The sequence below is a fragment of the Theropithecus gelada genome, chromosome 4 (genome assembly GCF_003255815.1).
Source record: "Theropithecus gelada isolate Dixy chromosome 4, Tgel_1.0, whole genome shotgun sequence".
Classification (NCBI taxonomy): Eukaryota; Metazoa; Chordata; class Mammalia; order Primates; family Cercopithecidae; genus Theropithecus; species Theropithecus gelada.
This window is the reverse complement of record NC_037671.1, coordinates 962,873-984,518: the sequence shown is the minus strand read 5'-3', so window position 1 is coordinate 984,518 and position 21,646 is coordinate 962,873. Positions and strand designations below refer to the sequence as shown.

Sequence of the window (21,646 nt, the reverse complement as noted above, 5' to 3'; positions counted from 1 at the left end):
GTCCTTCAGAATCGGAAAGGGCAGCTGGGACTCTGGGGCCTCTAGACTTGAGCACTTCCTGGGGAGTGAACCCAGAGTCCCACTTCCGGCCAGCAGAGCGAGGAGGTTCATTAAGCTGCCTTATCTTGAAGTTACCAGGTTTTAGGATCTGTCAACTTCCCTTGTGCTGACTCCGTACTCTGAAAACAAGTAAACTTCAAGTAAAATTACCCTAGGGGAGAAGCAGGTACTGACAGACCAACATGAGTGTTTTCACTTATGAGCAGTTTTATTTCTCACTGTAAGACATATAAATTGTTTTCACTGACATATGACTATTAAAAAAAAAATAATTTAAAAAGAAGAAATATAAATTGTATTTCTGAATCCAAGTCACTTGTAGGGGTGTAGCCAGCATTAAAATAATCACCAGGACCCATGCAGGCATCTCTGAATGAGACAGCGCAGCACAGCAGTTAAGAGTTCCTGGGTCAGACACGGATGAACTGGTTGCGTGATCTTGGCTAGTTACCAAGATAAAGTGACACAAGGTGTGTAAAGCTCCCCAACAGCAAGTCAGGATCTTCATACACATACATTTTAGAGGATAATAGTCCTTTCAAAAGACATGGCTAAAGCCAATAAAAATAAACAGAAAAATAGGATCTACTTTTGAGTGGAATCACAGGTTTGGGTGTTTTGGATATGTTTTATCATTATATAGGCACTTGTGTGTGTCTATATTTTTTTGAATATACAACATTTTAATGAGATACTGCACACTTTCAGGGAAAGCAATTCAATCTCTAATCCATGGCTTCTGATCTCCCCCTCTTTTCTACCTGCTGAGCTAAGGATGAACAACAGAACTTCTCAATTGAATTCTAAGCTTGGGCCTAAGCACGCTGTGCCTTCTGCCTTAGAGACTGCACCCTGGATGGCTCCCCTCCTCCCAGGAGACCCAGTAGGGAGATGACAGAGCATTGTAGTTTACATCTGAGCAGAGTAAACAGAGATGATGTTAAAGAGTCTGTCAGTGAAGGGCATGATTATGCAAAATGAAATACAATATTGATAAGAACTAGAAAATAAAACATGGTCACTCTTCCATCCCATTTCTCAGATGTCACTACTGTAGTCGCAACTACGGTAGTCTCAAGTCTTTAGGCTAAAGGTCATAGGTCATCCAACTTATGCCCTGGCCTTCTTCTGGAATTCTTTTACCTAGCAATTTCTGAGCCCACAGCTGAGCTATTTGTGACCCATTTGCTTCCACTATCTCATTTCTTGACCTCAGATGGTAATCAACTGATCAGGAAGACAATTTCCCCAGGGGCTGAGTGTGGTTCTTGGGTTACGATTTATGGCTATACCTTATGCCCGCCTGCCCCCAGGCCCTGCACCTTCATCTCAGCCAGAAGTGGCACCACCAGGAGGAAGGAGGCAGTGAGTGGTGCCGGCTGGGGATGGCACACATCTGCCCATGAGGACAATGGAAACGACCCAGTGCTCCATGGGTCACAGGTCATCCAGCCAGTTCTCTGCTGTTTCCTCTTCTTAAGATACTTCTTCCCCTCTTTCCCTATTGACCACAGACATCCTTTAGACCACCCTTTTCAGAAAGCCATCCCCTACTCACCCTCTCCCTCCAGGTTGGGCTACACCCCTTCCCCTGAGCTCCCATAATGCTGTGGTTGGACCTCCCATAGCACCCACCATACTGTGCTGTAATTTCCTCTTTATGTTTCTCTGTCTTCCCAAGAGCTCTTTCAGATACATAACAGGTTTTTAAATATATATATATTTTCAAATCACCAGTAGCTACCACATTGCTTGGTTCATAGTTAACACAAAATAAATGGTTCTAGAGAATGTGATTACATGAACTCTAACATTATTGGAAGAAAACAAGATGAAAAGAGGTGAGATATCTTGTTTAAAGTCATACAACTGGTTACAAGGCTTCTTCAAGAACCCAGGTCTTCTGACTTCAAATCCAGTGCTCTGTCTATGCAGCTACTTCTGTGCCTAGCAAGGATGGTGGTGAGGAGAGCTGGCAGCAGCCTGAGTATCCAGGTTCCCTGGCCATCCACTGGGCATTGAAGAAAGGGCTTGATCAGTAGATTGAGTGTCCTCTCCTCTATCCCTTACCAACCGGCCCCATCCCATCTTCTAAAGCAGTCATTTCTATTCCAAGTCATCCAGGTGACTCAGCCAGGGATCAAGTCCACGTGGTTCTTGGGTTGATTTGAGTCCTGTACTTAGAGGAGGGTAGGTAACTGCCCCTTCTCAGGAGCTCAGGGAGAAACTGGACCCTCGGCCCCAGAGCCCAAAGAAGGGAATGACCTTCCTAGTGAAGGAGGCAGTGAAGGTGTAGATGGGCTCTCGGGTGGCAGCATTGGTGAAGGTCACCCAGCCCACCTCATAGTCAAGAGACACCCGCACCTGCCGGGGCTGCTCCTTCAGGGTCAGCCGTGTGGGAAAGGAGCCCAGAGCCGAGACGAAGCCCCAGGCCAGCCTCACAGCCCACACGCCCTCCTCTGGCCGCAGTCGAAGCTCTCCCTTCCGCTGCACATCCTCACTCACCACGCCCACGGTGCAACTGCCCCCGTGTGCCAGGTCTATACTGACCACCCATGTGTGTCTCCCCCCTGTGATGCCAGTGTGGGCCAGAACACAGGTGGCCCGGTCAAAACGCTGGGGATTGTCCGGCGAGTTCTGCCATTTGTAGGAGAACTGAGCCCGCTGGCGGTCCTCGGACAAGAGGAGCTTGGGGTGGGAAGTCTGAGGGTCTAGAGAAATGTGAGCTGTGGGGATAACCAAAAGGGGCAGATGTCAGCAGACATGCCATCACCTCCAAGGAAGGCCTAGAAACTCCCCCTGGGCCCCACCCGTTAGTGTTATTGTTACCAAAAACAGGTCTAGTGCCTACATGGACCAACAGTGTGGCATCACCTGGGAACTTGTTTGATATACACTCTCAGAATCTGCATCCTAACAAGATGCCCAGGTGATTCGTGCACGTGTAAAGCCTGAAAAGCCTGCCTCAGAGGATGTGAAAGCTCTCGTTTAGTTCCATGTGGTCCTTGGGAAAGCTCTTCTGCTCATCGTAAATTGGTTAGTTTCCACAGCTGTGTGTGCCAGCTCGGCTCTCCTGGGGCCAGTACACCACATTCTCCCCTCCTCCTGTCTCTATCCCGGCGTGCAGAGACATTTCTCCCTTCAGTCCAAACTTCATGATTCCTCCCTGCTTTCCTCCCAGGGCACTGGTGACTCATGTATAGTCTTCCCTCTTGGCAGGCTCTCTGGCTCACGCCTGGGTTATTCACTCTGCCTCAGTAATTCTGAAACTGTCAGAGTCTGAGGATCACTTTCTAACACCAAAAGCTGCTGCAGAGCTTTGCATTTTGTTACTTTCAGTATTCATAAATTGAGAAGCTTCCATAAATTTAGGCCCATCCATGGGTTAGAGAACCCCCTCCAACAACTCTGTGACTCCCAGGTTCTTAGGCTGGTTGATTGAGAAACGACAGCCTTGAAGGGGTCCCTTCTGTTCATTTCTTTCCCACCCACAGGCCACCCTCCTTCTGTCATCTGTGAAATGACATCGGAGAGGAAGCAGGGGTTCTTCACAGTTCTAAAGATGTGATTATAAACCCAGATCAAAGTCCCCTTTATGCAGAAAGCACTCCCAAATGGACCTTATCCCATTCTGTGTTAATCTTTCTATCTACTCAGCATGTGCAGATCAGGATGTGAGCTTTGTACCACGAATGTAGTATGTGTATGTGCTTGTCCTTTCTTCATGGTTCTCCTGAGAGCCTTACAAAGAATGTGACACACACCCACACATATATACACACACGTATTCTATACAAGCGCATATGTGCATATATAATATATATGATGTGCATATGTATGCATGGGTGTATATTATGACTATTGTAGTGCCCAGATAGAATCCTGCAAAATTGTCTCTCTTTTTCAAGGACTTCTCATTCTCTCCCATCCTGACATAGGCTGCTTACCTGGCTCATAGTCCAACTCAAAGTGTAGTTTTTCTGTAAAGAAAATAAACCAGGATGAGATTTTATTAGTTTTACAAAACCATCAGACACTTAATGACGAGGAAACTGAGGCCCAGAAGAGGGAAGCGACAACAAGAAGAATGGAAGCTGGAATCCCCTAGGCCAGTGGTTCCAAGCTTGCATCAGAATCATCTGGAGCACTTTTGCTAAAACACGCCTGTTTCAGATTCAGGTGCTCTGGGGTGAAGCTGAACATCTGTATTTGTAACAAGTTCCTGGGCAATGCTGCTGCTGCTGGGAGCCCCACTGCCCTAGCCCTGAGCAAACAGGGACCATGTCTGCCTTGCTCACCTCTGTACCCACAGAGCCCAGGACATAGTAAATGCTGAAGAAATATCAGCTTAATGAATAGAGAAATGGGTTCATTTATTTATTATTCCACTTGGAAATAATTTTGGGGAGAGTCAAAGGTCAGTCTTTGATTAGAGTAAAATTTCTTTCACTGTCAGGCCACTGGAAGTATTTGCAGGAAATGGACTTATGGGAAAAGTCCTTCTAGGGTGACATCACTGTGGGTGAGTCATTTAAAAATTGGTGTCATCATTCATTCTGTCACGGTTAGTGAGGAGGTGGTTGGCAGAGAGCCATATCCCATTCCTGACTCTCGTTCCAAACCCTCTCCCGCCCCTTACCACCACTCCCTGTTCCAGAAAAGGAAATGGAGCACAGTCCCCGCAGGACCGTCCAACTCTGAGAGCCAGACTTCCAGAAGGAAAGTGAGAAGGAGGGAGGCACGGGCCAGCTACCACAGGGTCAAGATAAATACTGTGGCTGGCTATTAATTAACAATGCTCATCATCAAAAACTTATCACGTATTACAAATGTTGCTGTGGGATTTTTTAATTTATTAAGAATGATATACTGTTAATCATTATCTTTCATATTGCTTAATGACCACTGATCAGATTTGTTGAATTATTTTAAGATCAGTTTAACTTTTTCACCAGAAATATTCACCTTTATTCTCTTTCTTCATCGTCACAGTATCCTAATAGGCAGATTTTATAAAAATCTGCAAATAAGAAAATCAAGGCACAGGAACGAATAAACCTTGCCAAAGTCACACCTTTCAGCAGTGGAGCGTGGAGTCCACTCCTAAACCCGGGCTTCACGGCCACCTGTGCTCTGTGGAGGCCTGGGATTCTCTTACCCAGAAACATCTTCATCTCCCTCTGTAGCGGGAGGGCCTGCTGGGGAAAGTCCCGAATCCTCTGGCCCAGCTCTGGGGACACAGCCACTGGTTTCCGGCACTTTCTGGTTTCACATCTAGGGGCACAGAAATGATTGGGTCTGGGAATTATCATCCTTAATAATGTCTCCAGACTCAGCCGGTCATCTTCTAAAACGGCATGAAGGTGCTAGTTCCCGCAGGCAGACATACTTCTTATGGATGAATCCCACTGCCCATTTTTGGGCATCTATGGGTATACCTGAGAAGGCATTTGGGTATATAGAGGTTTATACATAAATTTACATTCTTAAGTGAGAATGTTATATACTTGTGTGGCAATAACTAGGCATGCAGTACATGCGTGTATATTTATATGGAAAAAGAAAAGAGAGAAATTATATTGCTTACCTTATTAGAGTGCTTCTGATATCCTAGGAGAAAGAGAAACCAGGGATTCAGTTTCCAGCTTCTCCTTTCCATTTTTTCTTTTTTAAATTTTTATTTTATTTATTTATTTTTTGTTTGTTTGTTTGAGAAAGGGTCTCACTCCGGTGCCCAGGTTGGAATACAGTGGCGTGATCACGGCTCACTGCAGCCTCAACCTCCTGGGCTCAAGGGATCCTCCCACCTCAGCATCCTGAGTAGCTGGGACTACAAGGGTGTGCCACCATGCCTGGCTAATTTTTTTTTTTTTTTTTTTTTTTTTTGTAGAGATGGGATTTTGTTATGTTGCCCAGGTACCTCCCACTTTTCTTATGACTGGAAAATACAAAATACATTTCTAGCCCTGAACAGGAAAAGGATACCAGATGTGTAGGGTCACAGAGCATTAGGACTCACCCACCTCTGGGGATCAGAGCCCAAAGCCTTTATTTTTTAGATAAAGATGATGAGGTGACCTTCCCCTGCTCATTAGAGGCAAAGTAAGTCTCATACCAAGGTCTCCTGTTTCTCAGTCCTGAGGGCATCCTTCTAAGTCATGCTGCCTATCCAAAACCTTATGGGGACCCCAATATCTCTCCTCCAGTGTGAGGAAGTGAAATAGACCAGCACAAACTTCCTGACTGGTGGATGGTGACATGTAGGCTATAGAGAATGGTTTGCAATGTACTTAATACTTTTCCAAGTGCTACTTTCACTTCCATCTCACTGTTGGATCCTCACAAAAGCCCTGTGAAATATTTAAGGGAAGTATCCTCCCTTTTTGGCAGATGGTGGGATGGAGAGGCGGAGACCAAAGAGCAAAAAGTGACCAGGGAACACTTGGAAAAGCATGAACCAGAATTGAGACCTTCTGGTCCTCTGACCCACCTCCCATCTGGGATACAGAGATGTGTGAGTCAGGGAGACATGACTTAGGCAAGGCAAAGATACAAGAGTCACAGGACAGCACAGGTGGGGCAGGGTTCAGGTTCAGGCCTCACCGTCAGGAGCTCCCTTGCTGGCCTCTCATTCTTCTCCTCCAGTTCTTCAATAAGAGTACTAAACCGGCAGATCTCTCCAGCAACCAGGAAATCAAATTCATCCTGTTGCTTCAAGATGTCTCCATCCAGGCTCTCCAATTGTGCTAAGAGGAGGCTCTGCTGTTCCTCTAGAAACTTCCTCAGGTGTGCAAACTCAGAAATCACTTGTTGTCTCTTGGTGGACACCTGAGTCTGAGGGGGCAGGAGGAGAGCCCAAGAGAAAGTTTGCTTCCTCCTTCTCCCTCTGCTCCTCTTCCTCCTACCCTGTCCCCAGGTAGATCTGGAACTGCATCATGGTTTCCTCTTCACCTGTCATCCCATTTCAGGGAGCAAGACTCACAGTGCTGTCTCAGCACCATCTGCTGCAGCTTCTAAAAGGGGTAAGGCTTAGAGAAGGTGTAGGAGGAGGTGGTGGGGACACCCTACCTCCTGTCTTGTATGAAAAGCACATTATATGCACAGCCCTGAGCTACTTTACAGTCACAGTCTCATTTAATACTTACAGTAATTCAATGAGATCATGATGATTTTTACTCTCCATTTTACAGATAAGTAAACTGAAGTTAGAGAGTTGCTTGAGGTCATAGAGTTAGTGTCAGAGTCAGGATTTAAACTCATAATAACTTCAAAGCCCTATAATCTATGTTGCCTCAGTTTCAGGAAGACATTGGACCGTGAGGAAGGGGAGGAACGTGGGGAAGGGGTGATGACTTACCAGGAGGACTTGCATCCTTTTATTTTCTCTTGACTGGATTTCTTGAATCTCCTCTCTCTCTTTTCTTAGACATTTAAGACACTTATGTATTTGTTCCTGGGGAGAAGGAACATAAAATACTCAAGATGGATATTGATTTGTTCAGGGTTGTCTTGTCATCTGAGCCTCTGCCTCCAGGAATGAAATGGCCCCAGGAGAGGAGTCTCTTCCTTAGCTGATAATCCCCGAGCCTTCTCCGCCCTGACAGCTTCCTCCCTTTAGGTCTGTTCCTCTTGATTTGTCTCCACGACTTTGGGTCAGGACTTTCCCCTTTACCCTGTGCCACTAGAGGCTGTGACTTGGTTTTCCCACTTGAGTCTTTCTTCAGGTTAAACATTCTATTGTGTTTTGCTTCGGGTAAGTGGTATCTGGGGTCTGTCCTGAGTTTGATATGCCCTGCACTGAAATCATTCCAGTTTCCGACACATCCCAAAGGAACATGTGTAAATAATAATCCTCCCTTGTTACTGCAATCAATTATCTGTGTATGACTCCAAAGGGGAGAAGAAACTTGGGTAATGTAAAAATAATTGATAAATTGTTTTCAAAATTATTTGCTCCAGAATAGAGTTAGGAACAGGTACACACACATTATAAATATGTGTGTTCAAATATATATTAGAATTCTCACTATCAGTTGCTAATTAACTAATTAAGACATCCACACACAGACTTGTACTAAAACACAATTCATAAACAACTAAAACTAGCACACACTCATTTAATGACAGATCAAATGGCATGCCACATGTATTTACCCAACCTGAATATATGTAAACATGAATTTTTCACAAACAGGAGCTCTCAGTTACACTCACACACTCAAATACGTACATACTCGGACTCCCACACAAACACACCAGACACACTTCTAAACATGCAAACGTTAACACATATACACACTGTTTGTACAATCATTCCCTCAGATATAAACTTCAGACACACCTGATCCATGGCACAGACACACACACTCATGTTTTGGTCACTCATTCATTCAACAAGTATTTGTTGAACTCCCATTATCTGTTGGCCACAAGTGAATACAGAACACACTCAAAAAAACATAAAACATAAACATAATTTTCCATGCCTGGGTCTATTGCCTGGGTGATCATGTAAATAAGGAGAAAGAATTTGGCCTCTGGGCGGCCTAAATAATCCACAACTCTGCTGTTTCTGTTAGTGCTGTCCAGTCCACCCTGGGATCCCCCAGTTCCCCTTTCCTACCCTATAGGGAGCCGCCGCATCCTCCAGGAAGCGCATGGTGTGGGTGGCGTGCTCTCCAGCCTCCCGGCACACCACGCACAACTGCATCTCATCATCCTCACAGAAGAAGTAGATCTTCTCTCCGTGCTCCTGGCAGGCATCCTCTCCCAAACCCAGTGTGGACACTAGCTGGAGGCGCTCGATGTTCTCCACCACGTTAGCCAGCTGCCAGTTGGGCCGGAAGCTCCCAGGACGGAAGGGTTCTTTGCAGAGTGGGCAAGTAGGGGACTCCTCCAGGTCTGGGCCTGGGATCTCACAGTAGCGAGTAAGGCAGCCCCGGCAGAAGTTGTGGCCGCAGTCGATAGTGACCGGCTCCCTCAGGGTACCCTGGCAGATGGGGCAGTTGACTTCATCTGCCAGGCTGGTCACAGAGGCAGCAGAGGCCATGCTGCTATGGCTTCCTCAAGGCCACCCTCTCTGCTTGGCCACGGGGGAAGGGCTGGGCCACACACTCACACACCCACATGTGCACATGGCTGGACACAGGTACATATTAAATATGCACCAGCACCCATATCGTCACACACTTGCATATCTGGCAGCCAGGATTCTATTCTCCTGCCAACAGCAGAGATGGGAAATAGCAGAGGAGAGGAAGGAAGAGGGGCTCACAGCATTTCAGAGGTGATCTTAGATGACCATAACCAGGGGCTGGCCATTCCTTTCCGTCCATCTAGATACACTCACAGTAGAAGGAAAGTGGTGATATGTCAGCTGTCCACTGTCAAAAGAAATATTCTTTTGGGGGCAGGTGGGAGACTGGGTCACAGAGTGGAGATGCCACTCCAGCCTTCCTGCAATATGGCCAGCTGTCTCCAAAGAGATTGGAGGTATCAGCCAGCCCAGGGCTTGCCCATCAGCAAGTAGGAGAGTGTGAGGCTCAGATAAGGTCCTTGTGCCAGGGTGTACACTGTACCAGCAACTTAAATGGTGATGCCTCAACTGGCCTGCCGCAAGCCTCAAAAAAGGCTGGAATATTCCCTATGCTGGGAAGGAGAAAGAAAACTAGCAATGGCCAGAATTTATTTACAATGACGGTACATTTTACATTGATATAAGCAATTTAAAAGTATGATCTTATTTTTGTGTCTGCTCTGCAACATCAGTGCTATTAGGACCTCCATTTCATAAATGAGAAAGCTGAGGCCCAGCCAGGTTATTCAACTTGCCCAAGGCACACAAGTAAGAAGGTGAGTGACCATAAATAATTTGCTGTCAGATCTATGTCTTCCAAGCAATGCCATTCAACATAAATGCAATGTGAGCCACATATGCAATTTAAAATTTCCTAGGAGCCATATAAAAATAGTCTAAACAGGTGAAAGTAATTTTAATGATTTTTTTATTTGGTCCTATATTTCCAAAATATTATCATTTCAATATGTGATCCTTATAAAAAGTTATTAATAAGACATTTTACATTTTTTAATTTGTGCAAAGCCTTTGAAATCCAGTGTGTTGGCCAGGCGCGGTGACTCATGCCTGTAATCCCAGCACTTTGGGAGGCCGAGGTGGGTGGATCACAAGGTCAGGAGATCGAGACCATCCTGGCTAACATGGTGAAACCCTGTCTCTATTAAAAATACCAAAAAATATTAGCCGGGCGTAGTGGCGGGCACCTGTAGTCCCAGCTACTCGGGAAGCTGAGGCAGGAGAATGGTGTGAACCCGGGAGGCAGAGCTTACAGTGAGTCGAGATCGCACCAATGCACTCCAGCCTAGACAACAGAGCGAGACTCCATCTCAAAAAAAAGAAAAAGAAAAAGAAAAAAAAATCCAGTGTGTATTTTATATATACAGCACGCCGCCATTCAGACCGGCCACATTTCAGTGCTCAGTAGACACATGCGACTGGTGGCTTCTGTATTGGACAAATTGGCTCCTGGGCTGCACTCATGGCAGGAAAAGCAGATATCGGGTGGGAAGGGGAGGAGATGAAGTGATTAGAGTAAAAAGGGAGCAACCACAAGGGGCTAGGCTGATCACCCAGTGGGAGAATGGGGGAAGGCCTGGTTTTATCCACAGATGTGAGCACGTGGATGAAAGACCGTGGCAGCTGATCTTGGTCCTGGCGTGGGGTGTGGGAGGAGCGTAGGGCTTTACTCCAGGAGACTGGGATCGTCCCTGACATGATACTTTCTAGCCCTGTGACCTCTGGAAAGTCACTTTACATTTGGAAAGTCAGTTTACATTTCTTTCTCTGTAAAAATGAAGGTAATAATGTTTGCCTAGAGGGTTATTAAAATTGAATGTAGTAATATAAAAATACTAAACCCTAGATAAATGTGGCTGAAACTGTTTATCTTTTTGACTAATCATTTTCTAACGTGTATCAACATAAATCATTTGCATTACGGTTTCTTGCCTTCTCCCTGCTACAGTAAAAAATATATAAATAAATAAATAAATAAATAAATAAATAAATAAATAAGATCGTCCAGTGTTACCCGAACCCCTGCGGGGACTGTTGTGCCAGGTAGTGGGGGATTTGGGACCGTAGGAGGGGCCACCATGGGCAGATGTGGCGAGGGAGGAAAGGGGAGAAGAGGGGTCCCGATGAGCAATCCTTACACCCGACCCGCAGTGTGGAAACAGCGTCCCGCCCACACACTTCCTACAGAATCTCCCGACGTCCACACCTCTCACTCCAGCCTGGACTTTGATGCTGTGGGCACGCCTCAAAGCTAGAAGTTTATGGCACCCACCTGCTCAATCTGACAGGAAGCGTCTGCTCCCCACTTCTCCCCAGCCACTGTGGTCTAGAGATTCCAGGAAACCCCGGTTCCCTGTGACCTCATGGTGTGCTCTGTTCTCCACCCTAGGGACCAGAAGGAGCCAGGAGTAAAGAACTGGTTTGCTTGGCCGCCACTGGGAAATTCTGGGTAATTCAAGACGCCCTGGAATTTGGACCCACTCCGCTGATAGGTGGTGGCCAGGGTTCTAGGGAGCACAGGAGGCGGAGCCAGGTGGCTTCCCTGTGCTGGCATTCCTGTCTCTCTCTCTCTCTCTCTCTCTCTCTCTCTCTCTGCCTTGCAGCCCTTTCACTCTGCGATTCGTGTAAGTGTGACTCGATTTCAGGGAAAGGGAATTCGCGTGGTCTGAGAAGGAGGCCGGAGTGGACGGGCTGGGGAAGGCACCGTGATGCCCTCAACCCCGTCCCTGAAGGTGGTCCACGAGCTGCCCGCCTGTACCCTCTGTGTGGGGCCGCTGGAGGATGCGGTGACCGCTCCCTGTGGACACACCTTCTGCCGGCTCTGCCTCCCCACGCTCTCCCAGATGGGGGCCCAGTCCTCGGGCAAGATCCTGCTCTGCCCGCTCTGCCAAGAGGAGGAGCAGGCAGAGACTCCCATGGCCCCTGTGCCCCTGGGCCCGCTGGGAGAGACTTACTGCGAGGAGCACGGGGAGAAGATCTACTTCTTCTGCGAGAACGACGCCGAGTTCCTCTGTGTGTTCTGCAGAGAAGGTCCCACCCACCAGGCGCACACCGTGGGATTCCTGGACGAAGCCATTCAGCCCTACCGGGTAAGAAGTGTGACTTTACCTAGGGCCCGTTTGGGGCAGGATGATGTCCTGTTATGATGGGAGGAAATCGGGTGGGGATCTGGATGAAAGACCTGGCTTCCACATTAGGGAACCCTAAGGTTATAGGGACTTTCGAGGCATTCCCAGACTGAAGGCAGATAGGCTCCTCTTGGATGTGTGCTAGTTCCTGGTCTGGGGGGAACTTCAGCTCCAGCTCTCAGAGGACCCCTCAGAGATGGAGTGCAAAGAACTGTAGCCTTGGCTTCACTCACTATGGAAAGAAAGCTGCCGTGCAAGTGGAATCTTCTGCAGATTATGGGCAAGGTGAATTTGTTCTCCCAGGATCCAGACTGGAAATGGGATTTCTAGGGCCCTGACTGCCAGGGCGCAGAGGGGAGGGAGGAGCTGGGGAACCTGCTAGCACTGCTCTCCTTCTTGAGAAAGGGAGGGTGGCAGTCGTCCAGAATTGTGAGAATTTCCCATCTGATCTTGGGGCACTTTCCCGTCAGCCTCTCAGATCTCTCTCTTGTCAACCAGTCACCAGGTCTGGAAGTGGTTTCCTTAGAAACATCTCCCAAATCTTTAATTCTGCCTTATCCTGTCAGCCAGGTTCTCCCTATCTCTTGCCCAGACTTTGCAGTCTCAACTGCATTCCCTGTCTCCATTCCCACCCTTTCCAGTCACCTTTCAATCTGCTGGGAGACAGATCCTCCTAAAACATAAAGTCACTCCTCTGCTCAAAATCCTCCCATGTATCCCTAGTGCCCAAAGAAAGTCCAATGTCTTTAGCAAGACATTCAAGGCCCTTTGTGGTCGGGATCCTTCCTCCCCATCCAGCCTCATCGCTCAGCCACCCTCCTCAAGGCACCATATGTCTAGCCAGACTGAGCTGCGTTTGCTGCTATTTTCCCGAACTGTCTTATTCATTCCCTGCTTCCAGTACTTTTTGAACATAGTCTCTTCCTCCTAGAATACTCTTCTCACCTTCTTCCACCTCTCTCTTTTTAAGTATACAATTCAGGGGCACTAAGTCTTCTTCTTTTATAAAAAAAAATTTTATTATGTTTTAAGTTCTGGGATACATGTGCAGAACATGCAGGTTTGTTACACAGGTATACACGGGCCATGGTGGTTTGCCGTACCCATCAACCCATCATCTACATTAGATATTTCTCCTAATGCTATCCTTCCCCTAGCCCCCCATGACCTGACAGGCCCTGATGTGTGATGTTCCCCTCCCTGTGTCCATGTGCTCTCATTGTTAAACTCCCACTTACAAGTGAGAACATGTGGTGTTTGGTTTTCTATTCTTGTGTTAGTTTGTTGAGAATGATGGTTTCCAGCTTCATTCATGTCCCTGCAAAGGACATGAACTCATCCTTTTTTATGGCTGCATAGTATTCCATGGTGTATATGTGCCACGTTTTCTTTATCCAGTCTATCATTGATGGGCATTTGGGTTGGTTCCAAGTCTTTGCTATTGTGAACAGTGCTGCAATAAACATACATATGCATGTGTCTTTATAGCAGCATGATTTATAATCCTTTGGGTATATACCCAGTAATGGGATTGCTGGGTCAAATGGCATTTCTGGTTCTAGATCCTTGAGGAGTCGCTACACTGTCTTCCACAACGGTTGAACTAATTTACACTCCCACCAACAGTGTAAAAGCATTCCTATTTCTCCACTTCGTCTCCAGAATTTGTTGTTTCCTGACTTTTTAATGATCGCCATTCTAACTGACATGAGATGGTATTTGATTGTGGTTTTGATTTACATTTCTCTAATGACCAGTGATGATCAGCTTTTTTTGTGTGTTTGTTGGCCGCATAAATGTCTTCTTTTGAGAAGTATCTGTTCATATCCTTCACCCACTTTTTGATGGGGTTGTTTGTTTTTTTCTTGCAAATTTGTTTAAGTTCTTTGTAGATTCTAGATATTAGCCATTTGTCAGATGGATAGATTGCAATTTTTTTTTCTCCCATTCTGTAGGCTGCCTGTTCACTCTGATGATAGTTTTTTTTGCTGTGCAGAAGCTCTTTAGTTTAGATCCCATTTGTCAATTTTGGCTTTTGTTGCCATTGCTTTTGGTGTTTTAGTCATGAAGTCTTTGCCCATGCCTATGTCCTGAATGGTATTGCCTAGGTTTTCTTCTAGGGTTTTTATGGTTTTAGGTCTTACATTTAAGTCTTTAATCCATCTTGAGTTAATTTTTATATCAGGTGTAAGGAAGGAGTCCAGTTTCAGTTTTCTGCATATAGCTAGCCAGTTTTCGCAACACAATTTATTAAACAGGGAATCCTTTCCCCATTGCTTGTTTTTGTCAGGTTTGTCAAAGATTAGATGGTTGTAGATGTGTGGAGTTATTTCTGAGGCTCCTATTCTGTTCCATTGGTCTATATGTCTATTTTGGTACCAGTACCATGCTGTTTTGGTTATTGTAGCCTTGTAGTATAGTTTGAAGTCAGGTAGCATGATGCCTCCAGCTTTGTTCTTTTTGCTTAGGATTGTCTTGGCTATGTGGGCTCTTTTTTGGTTCCATATGAAATATAAAGTAGTTTTTTCCAATTCTGTGAAGAAAGTCAATGGTAGCTTAATGGGGATAGCATTGAATCTATAAATTACTTTGGGCAGTATGGCCATTTTCACAATATTGATTCTTCCTATCCATGAACATGGAATGTTTTTTCCATTTGTTTGTGTCCTCTCTGATTTCCTTGAGCAGTGGTTTGTAGTTCTCCTTGAAGAGGTCCTTCACATCTGTGGGCACTAAGTCCTTTTCTCTCCCTGTCTATTCAACTGGAAATTTATCTTATCTTTCAAGGTGCACTGTAAATGTTTTCTGCTTTCCCAACCTTCCCTTAGGACTACAGGCAGAGCTGTCCTCTGTGTTCCCATCTTACTGTGTGTACCTCTGGACTACTGCATTTGTCTGTCTGTATTTTAACCACTCGACACTGACTTCTTCCTGAGATGGTGATCTCTCTTTAGGTACAAGGACTGGGCCTTTTCCACCTTTGAATCCCTCAGCACTTAACAGTGTGCCCAGGATGCGATACTTAATAATTGTGAGTTGAATTATTAATTCAGTCACCTCTATCCACCTATTCTTCTCTCCATAGGATCGTCTCAGGAGTCGACTGGAAGCTCTGAGCATGGAGAGAGATGAGATTGAGGATGTAAAGTGTCGAGAAGACCAGAAGCTTCAAGTGCTGCTGGTACAGGCCACTTCACTGGCTTTTTCCTTTGAAGGTTTTCTTTTTTTTTTTTTTTTTTTTTTTGAGACTGAGTCTGGCTCTGTCGCCCAGGCTGGAGTGCAGTGGCCGGATCTCAGCTCACTGCAAGCTCCGCCTCCCGGGTTTACGCCATTCTCCTGCCTCAGCCTCCCAAGTAGCTGGGACCACAGGCGCCCGCCACTTCGCCCGGCTAGTTTTTTGTATTTTTTAGTAGAGGCGGGGTTTCACCGTGTTAGCCAGGATGGTCTCGATCTCCTGACCTCGTGATCCACCCGTCTCGGCCTCCCAAAGTGCTGGGATTACAGGCTTGAGCCACCGCGCCCGGCCCTTTGAAGGTTTTCTTAAGAGACTCTGGGGAAACCTGTTGGCTGGTATCTGTTTCCTGGCAAACTGTTCTCATTCACCTTCCTGTGGCTGCACAAAGGCATTTGGGATCTCAGACCATGGGCACTAGAAGTGGTTCTGATGTCTTGCAATCCAAGATCCATCTTATATATCACATTTTACAGAGCAGAAAACTGAGGTCCAGAAAAGCAATGCTCCCAAGGCCACATAGCAAAGTGAAATTTCATAATGAACCTGGATTTCTTGACCCTTAATTCATTGTTCTTTCCATCTTAGTCTGTCTGCCTGAACACACCACCTTCAGATGGGAAGCTTGGGGTCAGAAGGTGTATATTAGTGTCTGGATTCTAGTCCTGACCACAGGCTGACCTTGAGGACAGTAGGCTGGTGGTGTGGCTACATCTGGGTCCCTCATGCCTCTTTTTTCATGCTATAAAGTTATGGAGGAATCGCAGTGTGGGGATTTCTAGTACCTTGACCAAGGAGAGAGTGTGGGGACAAAACAACTTCTCCACTATCCCTCAGCTCTCATCAAAGTATGCCCTGTAGTTGGTGATTTCCATGGCTAAAACCAAAATTACACACTCTCCCACTAAGTTGTGTTGACTCGTATCACAACTTCCTTTTGCCTTTAAGAAATGACTACAGTCTTCCCCCCTAACTTTAAGAAGGTATAGTAGGGTTAAGATAGTATTGTAGTTGTGGAAATATTTTTGAAAACTTCAACATAATTCTGAGAGCATAATGTAGTATTATTATTAGAATCTCTAGCTCAGACAGTAGCAGCACAGTCCTCATCACTTTTAAGTTCATCCTGAGACCTTTCTACTTCTAGGTGTATTAGTAAATAGAATAAGTTTTGGAACTAGTTACTCTCTATCCCTGTTAATCAAGAACAAATATATGGATGATCATCCTGGAAGCTATCTCTGAGCCCCTTCCTAACCATGTCTACTTTTTATCCCTTGCAGACTCAGATTGAAAACAAGAAGCATCAGGTGGAAGCAGCTTTTGAGAGGCTGCAGCAGGAGCTGGAGCAACAGCGGTGTCTCCTGCTGGCCAGGCTGCAGGAGCTGGAACAGCAGATTTGGAAGGAGAGGGATGAATATATCACAAAGGTCTCTGAGGAAGTCACCCGGCTTGGAGCCCAGGTCAAGGAGCTGGAGGAGAAGTGTCAGCAGCCAGCAAGTGAGCTTCTACAAGTGAGAGACACCTTATTACTTCATGTGATAGGAGAGGGACTCCACGGGGAAGGGGGTGGGCACCATGCTGTGGGCTGGAGAGAAGCAGGAAAGGGAAGTGGAGAGAGGTTAAGGGAGTGCAGACCCAGAGGGGCTGGAGAATTGCCCAAGTCATACACTGTGGTCATGTTAAGGGCTTTAGGGTCAGACAGTCTTGGATTTGAATGTTGGCTCTTCCAATCGTGTGAGACTTGACTGAGTCTCTTAACCTCTCTAAGCATGGGGAAAACAATAGCAACTCCCTCACAAAGTTGTTGCAGAATTATAAGAAACAATCCATATAAAATGCTTGGCATGGTTACTGGTACACAGAAAGAACTCAGTAACTGGTGTCTGCTGTGGTTATGAGTATGTGATCCTGGTTCATATCAGGTCCAGCTGATAAATGAAGACAGGCCCCTGCTCTCCACCACCTCCTAATCATTGCAGACACAACCCACCCCCACGATAAGGCTGAAACAGGGAAACCAGCACAAATGAACTGACTACAGAGACCCAAATTAGTAAGAAAACATGGTGTTAAAGAACAATCTAATGAGTAGGTAATTAAACAGGACAACTCTCTGCAGAAGGAGAGTTTTGAGCTCATATTTTAAGGAAAAAAAAGGATGTACAGAATCCCTGACAGGAAGGACTTATGGAAACTAAAGGTATGTTCTTGTCTTTCTTTTGTAGGACGTCAGAGTCAACCAGAGCAGGTAGGGCCCACTCCCCAGTCCTGCCTCCTTTTACTCAACACCACGACTGAAGGTGAAGGGGCAGGGTCACTTACTGCCACCCACTTACTTCCCCTCTTCCAGGAAAGCAAAGGCACTCTGGCAGACACATTGTCTCATTCAACCGTCCACAAACAGTCCAAACTCACTAAAGATTTGCGTTCTAAAGGTTCATTTTTAAATTGGTTGGTACTGGGGACACATTTTTCCCCTAGAAGTGAAGTTATAAATAATAATCATGTTTTTAGGTTGATCCAGGAACATTTATCTAATCTATGAAATTATTAGTACTTGAGTCAGTATCTAACACCATTTAAAATGTAATTCAAAGGAGGAATACTTTCTGTAGACTATGAGAAGCATGGAAACTGGGAATACCAGCCTGTTCTTTCATTCATTCATTTTTTACACACATCTCTAGTTTCCTTCAGGATTTTCTAATGCTACTGTAAAAGGACAGCCACCAGGAGCCAGAGGCATTGTAAACGCATGGCCTTTTCCTTCCCTGTCTGCTATAAGCATTAGCAGTCTGCACTGAGATGAGGAGAGGTGTAGTGACTAGGGAACACTTGTCACGTGTTTTGTGCCTATTTACATGCAGGGAAGATAAACCCAGGGTCCATGAATCAGGAAGTGTCTCCAAACATGCTTTTCAAAGAGCATTAGAGGTTTAGATCTAGAAGGGCTTGGGGATCTTCCAGTCTGATGAAGAAACTGAGACACGGGGGGTGAAGAGTGTTCAAGGTAATGCAGCAAGTGTCTGATGAGGACTGAGCTGGGACCAGAATCAGGAGTTTTTTTCATTGCAATATGTATTTTCATTTATCCTTTTTTTTCTTCCTTTCTAGCCTCTTTTCCTTTACAAATAGCAGCATACACAAGGGTAGTTTAAGGCTGTTTTCAAATGGTACCCTGTTGCCCTCTAGAGGTCAAAAGGGGTAATGATCTCTGTCCCTCGGCCCCGACAGACCCAAACATTCTCCTAAAGGGGCCCACCTCCAATTCTTGAGAAGTAATTATCGTTAGTTCCTCTTAGGTTTAACTGAAATGCCTACTACTTTAGTAACTACACATTTCCAAGTAAAGAAACGATACTCAATCTGATCATTCACCACAGACGCCAAGATCATTCTTTAGTCTGATTTTAGCCTCACTTGGTCTCACCCAAACATTTGTTTTTGGAATTTGGACCTAACTGGTTACTAAACCTGTCTGCAGGTGTGAGATGAACACTTTTGTGAGTCCTGAGGCCATCTCTCCTGACCTTGTCAAGAAGATCCGTGATTTCCACAGGAAAATACTCACCCTCCCAGAGATGATGAGGATGTTCTCAGGTAAAGGGGAAGGGGCCGCAGTTTTCCCCAGTCCCGTTAGCTGCCCTCCTGCCTTCCACCCATCTCCATCTTTCTCTGCCCTCGAAACCCAGCTCAAGACATCTTCCCTCCCCAGAGCCTTCCCTTAGTGATCTCAGTTAATTCAGGGGCACCATTCCCAGAGCATCTCCTCCACTCCCTAAGGACAGGTGCGGGACTGAGATTCCAGGAGGGTGAGGACCACTTCTCCTCCACTAGACCACAGCAGAAGCCAAGGCTTCTGTCCTCATCTTCACATTGTACTCAAGACACCTTGCCCCTGGGGGTGCCTATAAGAAGTAATAAGTCACAGATCTCTTTTTCTATTTCTGCTTCCCTCAGAAAACTTGGCGCATCATCTGGAAATAGATTCAGGTAAACAGCTCGGGACTTGGGGAGTCATTCTTCCATTCGCCCATTCAGTCCATGGCAGCAAACAGAGCAATAAAATGCATGAATTCTGGATCCTCATTGCTTGAGTTCTCTGAGACACTGGGCAAGTTATTAAGCCTCTGTCCCGCAATATTTTCTTCATCAGTAAAATGAAAAAAAAGTAGCTGTGAGGACTAAATGAATTAATACATGCAGAGAGCTTAGTGTATTACCTGACTCATAGTAAGTGCTCAGTTAATGTCATCTAGTTGTATAGATATTACTTGTTGAAAAATACTTATCAAGTCCTAGTTTTTTGAGCAGCATTGTGCTGGACTCTTTATTGATTTGAACAAATGTGCAATTTAAAAAAAATCACATTTATTTTTAATTGGTGCTTAATTTCGAAATTGTTTCCATAAGCATCACCTCACTCACTCTGGTATAGATCAGTGCTTTTCAAACTTAACATGCAGAAAGTTCTCCTAGGGATCCTGTTAAAATGCAGATTCTGATTTAGTAGGGTGGGATCGGGCCCAATATTCTGCATTTCTAACAAGCTCCCAGGTGATGGGGATGCTGCTGGTCCCTCCCTCTGCACTTTGAAAAGCAAATCCTTACAGCACCACTGGCTGATTAGGTAGAAGGGCGGTTCAGAGAAGTGGCCCAATGGCAGGCTGCCCGAGTCCAGCATTCCTTCTGCCTCCCACGCGCGTGGTCTGCTCTAGGAACATCTGTGGTTGCTGCCCGCTGTTGATGTCTGCGCTCTCCTCCCTCTAGGGGTCATCACTCTGGACCCTCAGACCGCCAGCCGGAGCCTGGTTCTCTCGGAAGACAGGAAGTCAGTGAGGTACACCCGGCAGAAGAAGAACCTGCCAGACAGCCCCCTGCGCTTCGACGGCCTCCCGGCGGTGCTGGGCTTCCCGGGTTTCTCCTCGGGGCGCCACCGCTGGCAGGTTGACCTGCAGCTCGGCGACGGCGGCGGCTGCACGGTGGGGGTGGCCGGGGAGGGGGTGAGGAGGAAGGGGGAGATGGGCCTTAGCGCCGAGGACGGCGTCTGGGCCGTGATCATCTCGCACCAGCAGTGCTGGGCCAGCACCTCCCCGGGCACCGACCTGCCGCTGAGCGAGATCCCGCGCTATGTGGGCGTCGCCCTGGACTACGAGGCCGGACGGGTGACCCTCCTCAACGCCCAGACCCAGGAGCCCATCTTCACCTTCGCTGCCTCTTTCTCCGGCAAAGTCTTTCCTTTCTTTGCCGTCTGGAAAAAGGGTTCCTGCCTTACCCTGAAAGGCTGAAGTGGGGCGCGCAAAAGGCGGCGAAGCGGAGACAGCTGCTCCCTGGGATCCAGCTCCGCCCCTGGCCAGCGCGCGGCCCGCGTGAGGCGAAAGGACAGGGGCTTGAGTCTCGAACAGCGGTTGTTTATACTTTATTTATCTTAGGCCCTCAGCTCCCTGACGTCCTGAGCCTCTCTGTGACGCTCCGGCCTTCTCTGCACCTCCGAGTGCAGAACCACTGGCGGGCTCAGCTGTGCCTAGGGCAACAGCCAACCTAGGAGCCAGCGGGCTTTCGGGGAAAAAACAGAAAAAGAGATCTAAAATAAAATGTTTAAACTGTTTCAAAATAATCATCGTGGGAAATCCAGGGTGTTGCTGGACTTGCACTAATTTATACAGTTCACTTCGTACTTTGACACACACCTGAAGATGCCTCCACCTTTGCACGGCTTAGGGCCTCTTCATCAGCTCTGGGTGGACCCCAGGGCCCCTTCCTTTCCTTCCCCTTCTGGTCATTTCTCTAGACTTGTAGAGAGTGCCCTAAGAAAGTGTGACTCACAGACCTCTGGATTCCATGTGCCCAATTAGTGCTGATGGGACTGAAGGAAAGGCTTAAATCCAATGGAAGCTGCCTGTGTTGGCAATTTAGGGCCGAGATGGCTGGAGGGAGTAGAAGCAGAGAGGAAGGGTGATGATCCCTCTGTGACCAAGACACAATCCTGTTCCTTCTTTTAGTCAGGACACCCCTGATGACAGACTATGGGACAATCACCAGGCCCCACTGTTTAATAAAATGAGGCTTTTGCTCAGTAGGTCTAACGTCTCAAATATTTGTTATTATTGCAGTTATTATGTGGACACA

The 21,646-nt window shown here is 46.5% G+C and overlaps 2 protein-coding genes across 4 annotated transcripts; one reads left to right on the top strand and one right to left on the bottom strand.

Annotated features, from left to right (window-relative positions):
- Positions 1-249: 249 nt before the first annotated feature.
- On the bottom strand, positions 250-9,454 carry LOC112622176 (tripartite motif-containing protein 10). Of its 2 annotated transcripts, XM_025381433.1 has the most exons (8): positions 8,684-9,454; positions 7,418-7,513; positions 6,664-6,894; positions 5,648-5,670; positions 5,219-5,334; positions 4,008-4,040; positions 2,611-2,786; positions 250-2,071 (listed from the first exon to the last, which is right to left on the bottom strand). In XM_025381433.1, the coding sequence occupies exons 1-8, from the start codon at positions 9,107-9,109 to the stop codon at positions 1,988-1,990; spliced, it is 1,185 nt and encodes a 394-aa protein (XP_025237218.1). In that variant the 5' UTR covers positions 9,110-9,454; the 3' UTR covers positions 250-1,987. The 2 variants fall into 2 exon arrangements, with proteins under 2 accessions (XP_025237218.1, XP_025237217.1); XM_025381432.1 differs by having other exon boundaries at positions 250-2,786.
- A 1,908-nt stretch (positions 9,455-11,362) lies between these two features.
- On the top strand, positions 11,363-21,147 carry LOC112622178 (tripartite motif-containing protein 15). Of its 2 annotated transcripts, XM_025381437.1 has the most exons (8): positions 11,363-11,603; positions 11,800-12,243; positions 15,368-15,463; positions 16,798-17,028; positions 17,743-17,765; positions 19,002-19,117; positions 19,478-19,510; positions 20,288-21,147. In XM_025381437.1, exons 2-8 carry the CDS (start codon positions 11,863-11,865, stop codon positions 20,803-20,805), a joined length of 1,398 nt encoding a protein of 465 aa, XP_025237222.1. In that variant the 5' UTR covers positions 11,363-11,603; positions 11,800-11,862; the 3' UTR covers positions 20,806-21,147. The 2 variants fall into 2 exon arrangements, with proteins under 2 accessions (XP_025237222.1, XP_025237221.1); XM_025381436.1 differs by having other exon boundaries at positions 11,378-12,243.
- Positions 21,148-21,646: the final 499 nt, after the last annotated feature.

What these genes read in the sequence shown, in the direction of transcription:
- LOC112622176 (XM_025381432.1), bottom strand. Translation starts at nt 9,109, where the DNA reads ATGGCCTCTGCTGCCTCTGTGACCAGCCTGGCAGATGAAGTCAACTGC. An exon ending in AAAGGATGCAAGTCCTCCTG is followed by an intron (nt 6,895 to 7,417) that starts GTAAGTCATCAC and finishes CTGCCCCCTCAG; the next exon opens with ACTCAGGTGTCCACCAAGAG. An exon ending in TGAGTTGGACTATGAGCCAG is followed by an intron (nt 2,787 to 4,007) that starts GTAAGCAGCCTA and finishes TTATCCCCACAG; the next exon opens with CTCACATTTCTCTAGACCCT.
- LOC112622178 (XM_025381437.1), top strand. Translation starts at nt 11,863, where the DNA reads ATGCCCTCAACCCCGTCCCTGAAGGTGGTCCACGAGCTGCCCGCCTGT. An exon ending in GTCAGAGTCAACCAGAGCAG is followed by an intron (nt 17,766 to 19,001) that starts GTAGGGCCCACT and finishes ACCTGTCTGCAG; the next exon opens with GTGTGAGATGAACACTTTTG. An exon ending in TCATCTGGAAATAGATTCAG is followed by an intron (nt 19,511 to 20,287) that starts GTAAACAGCTCG and finishes TCCTCCCTCTAG; the next exon opens with GGGTCATCACTCTGGACCCT.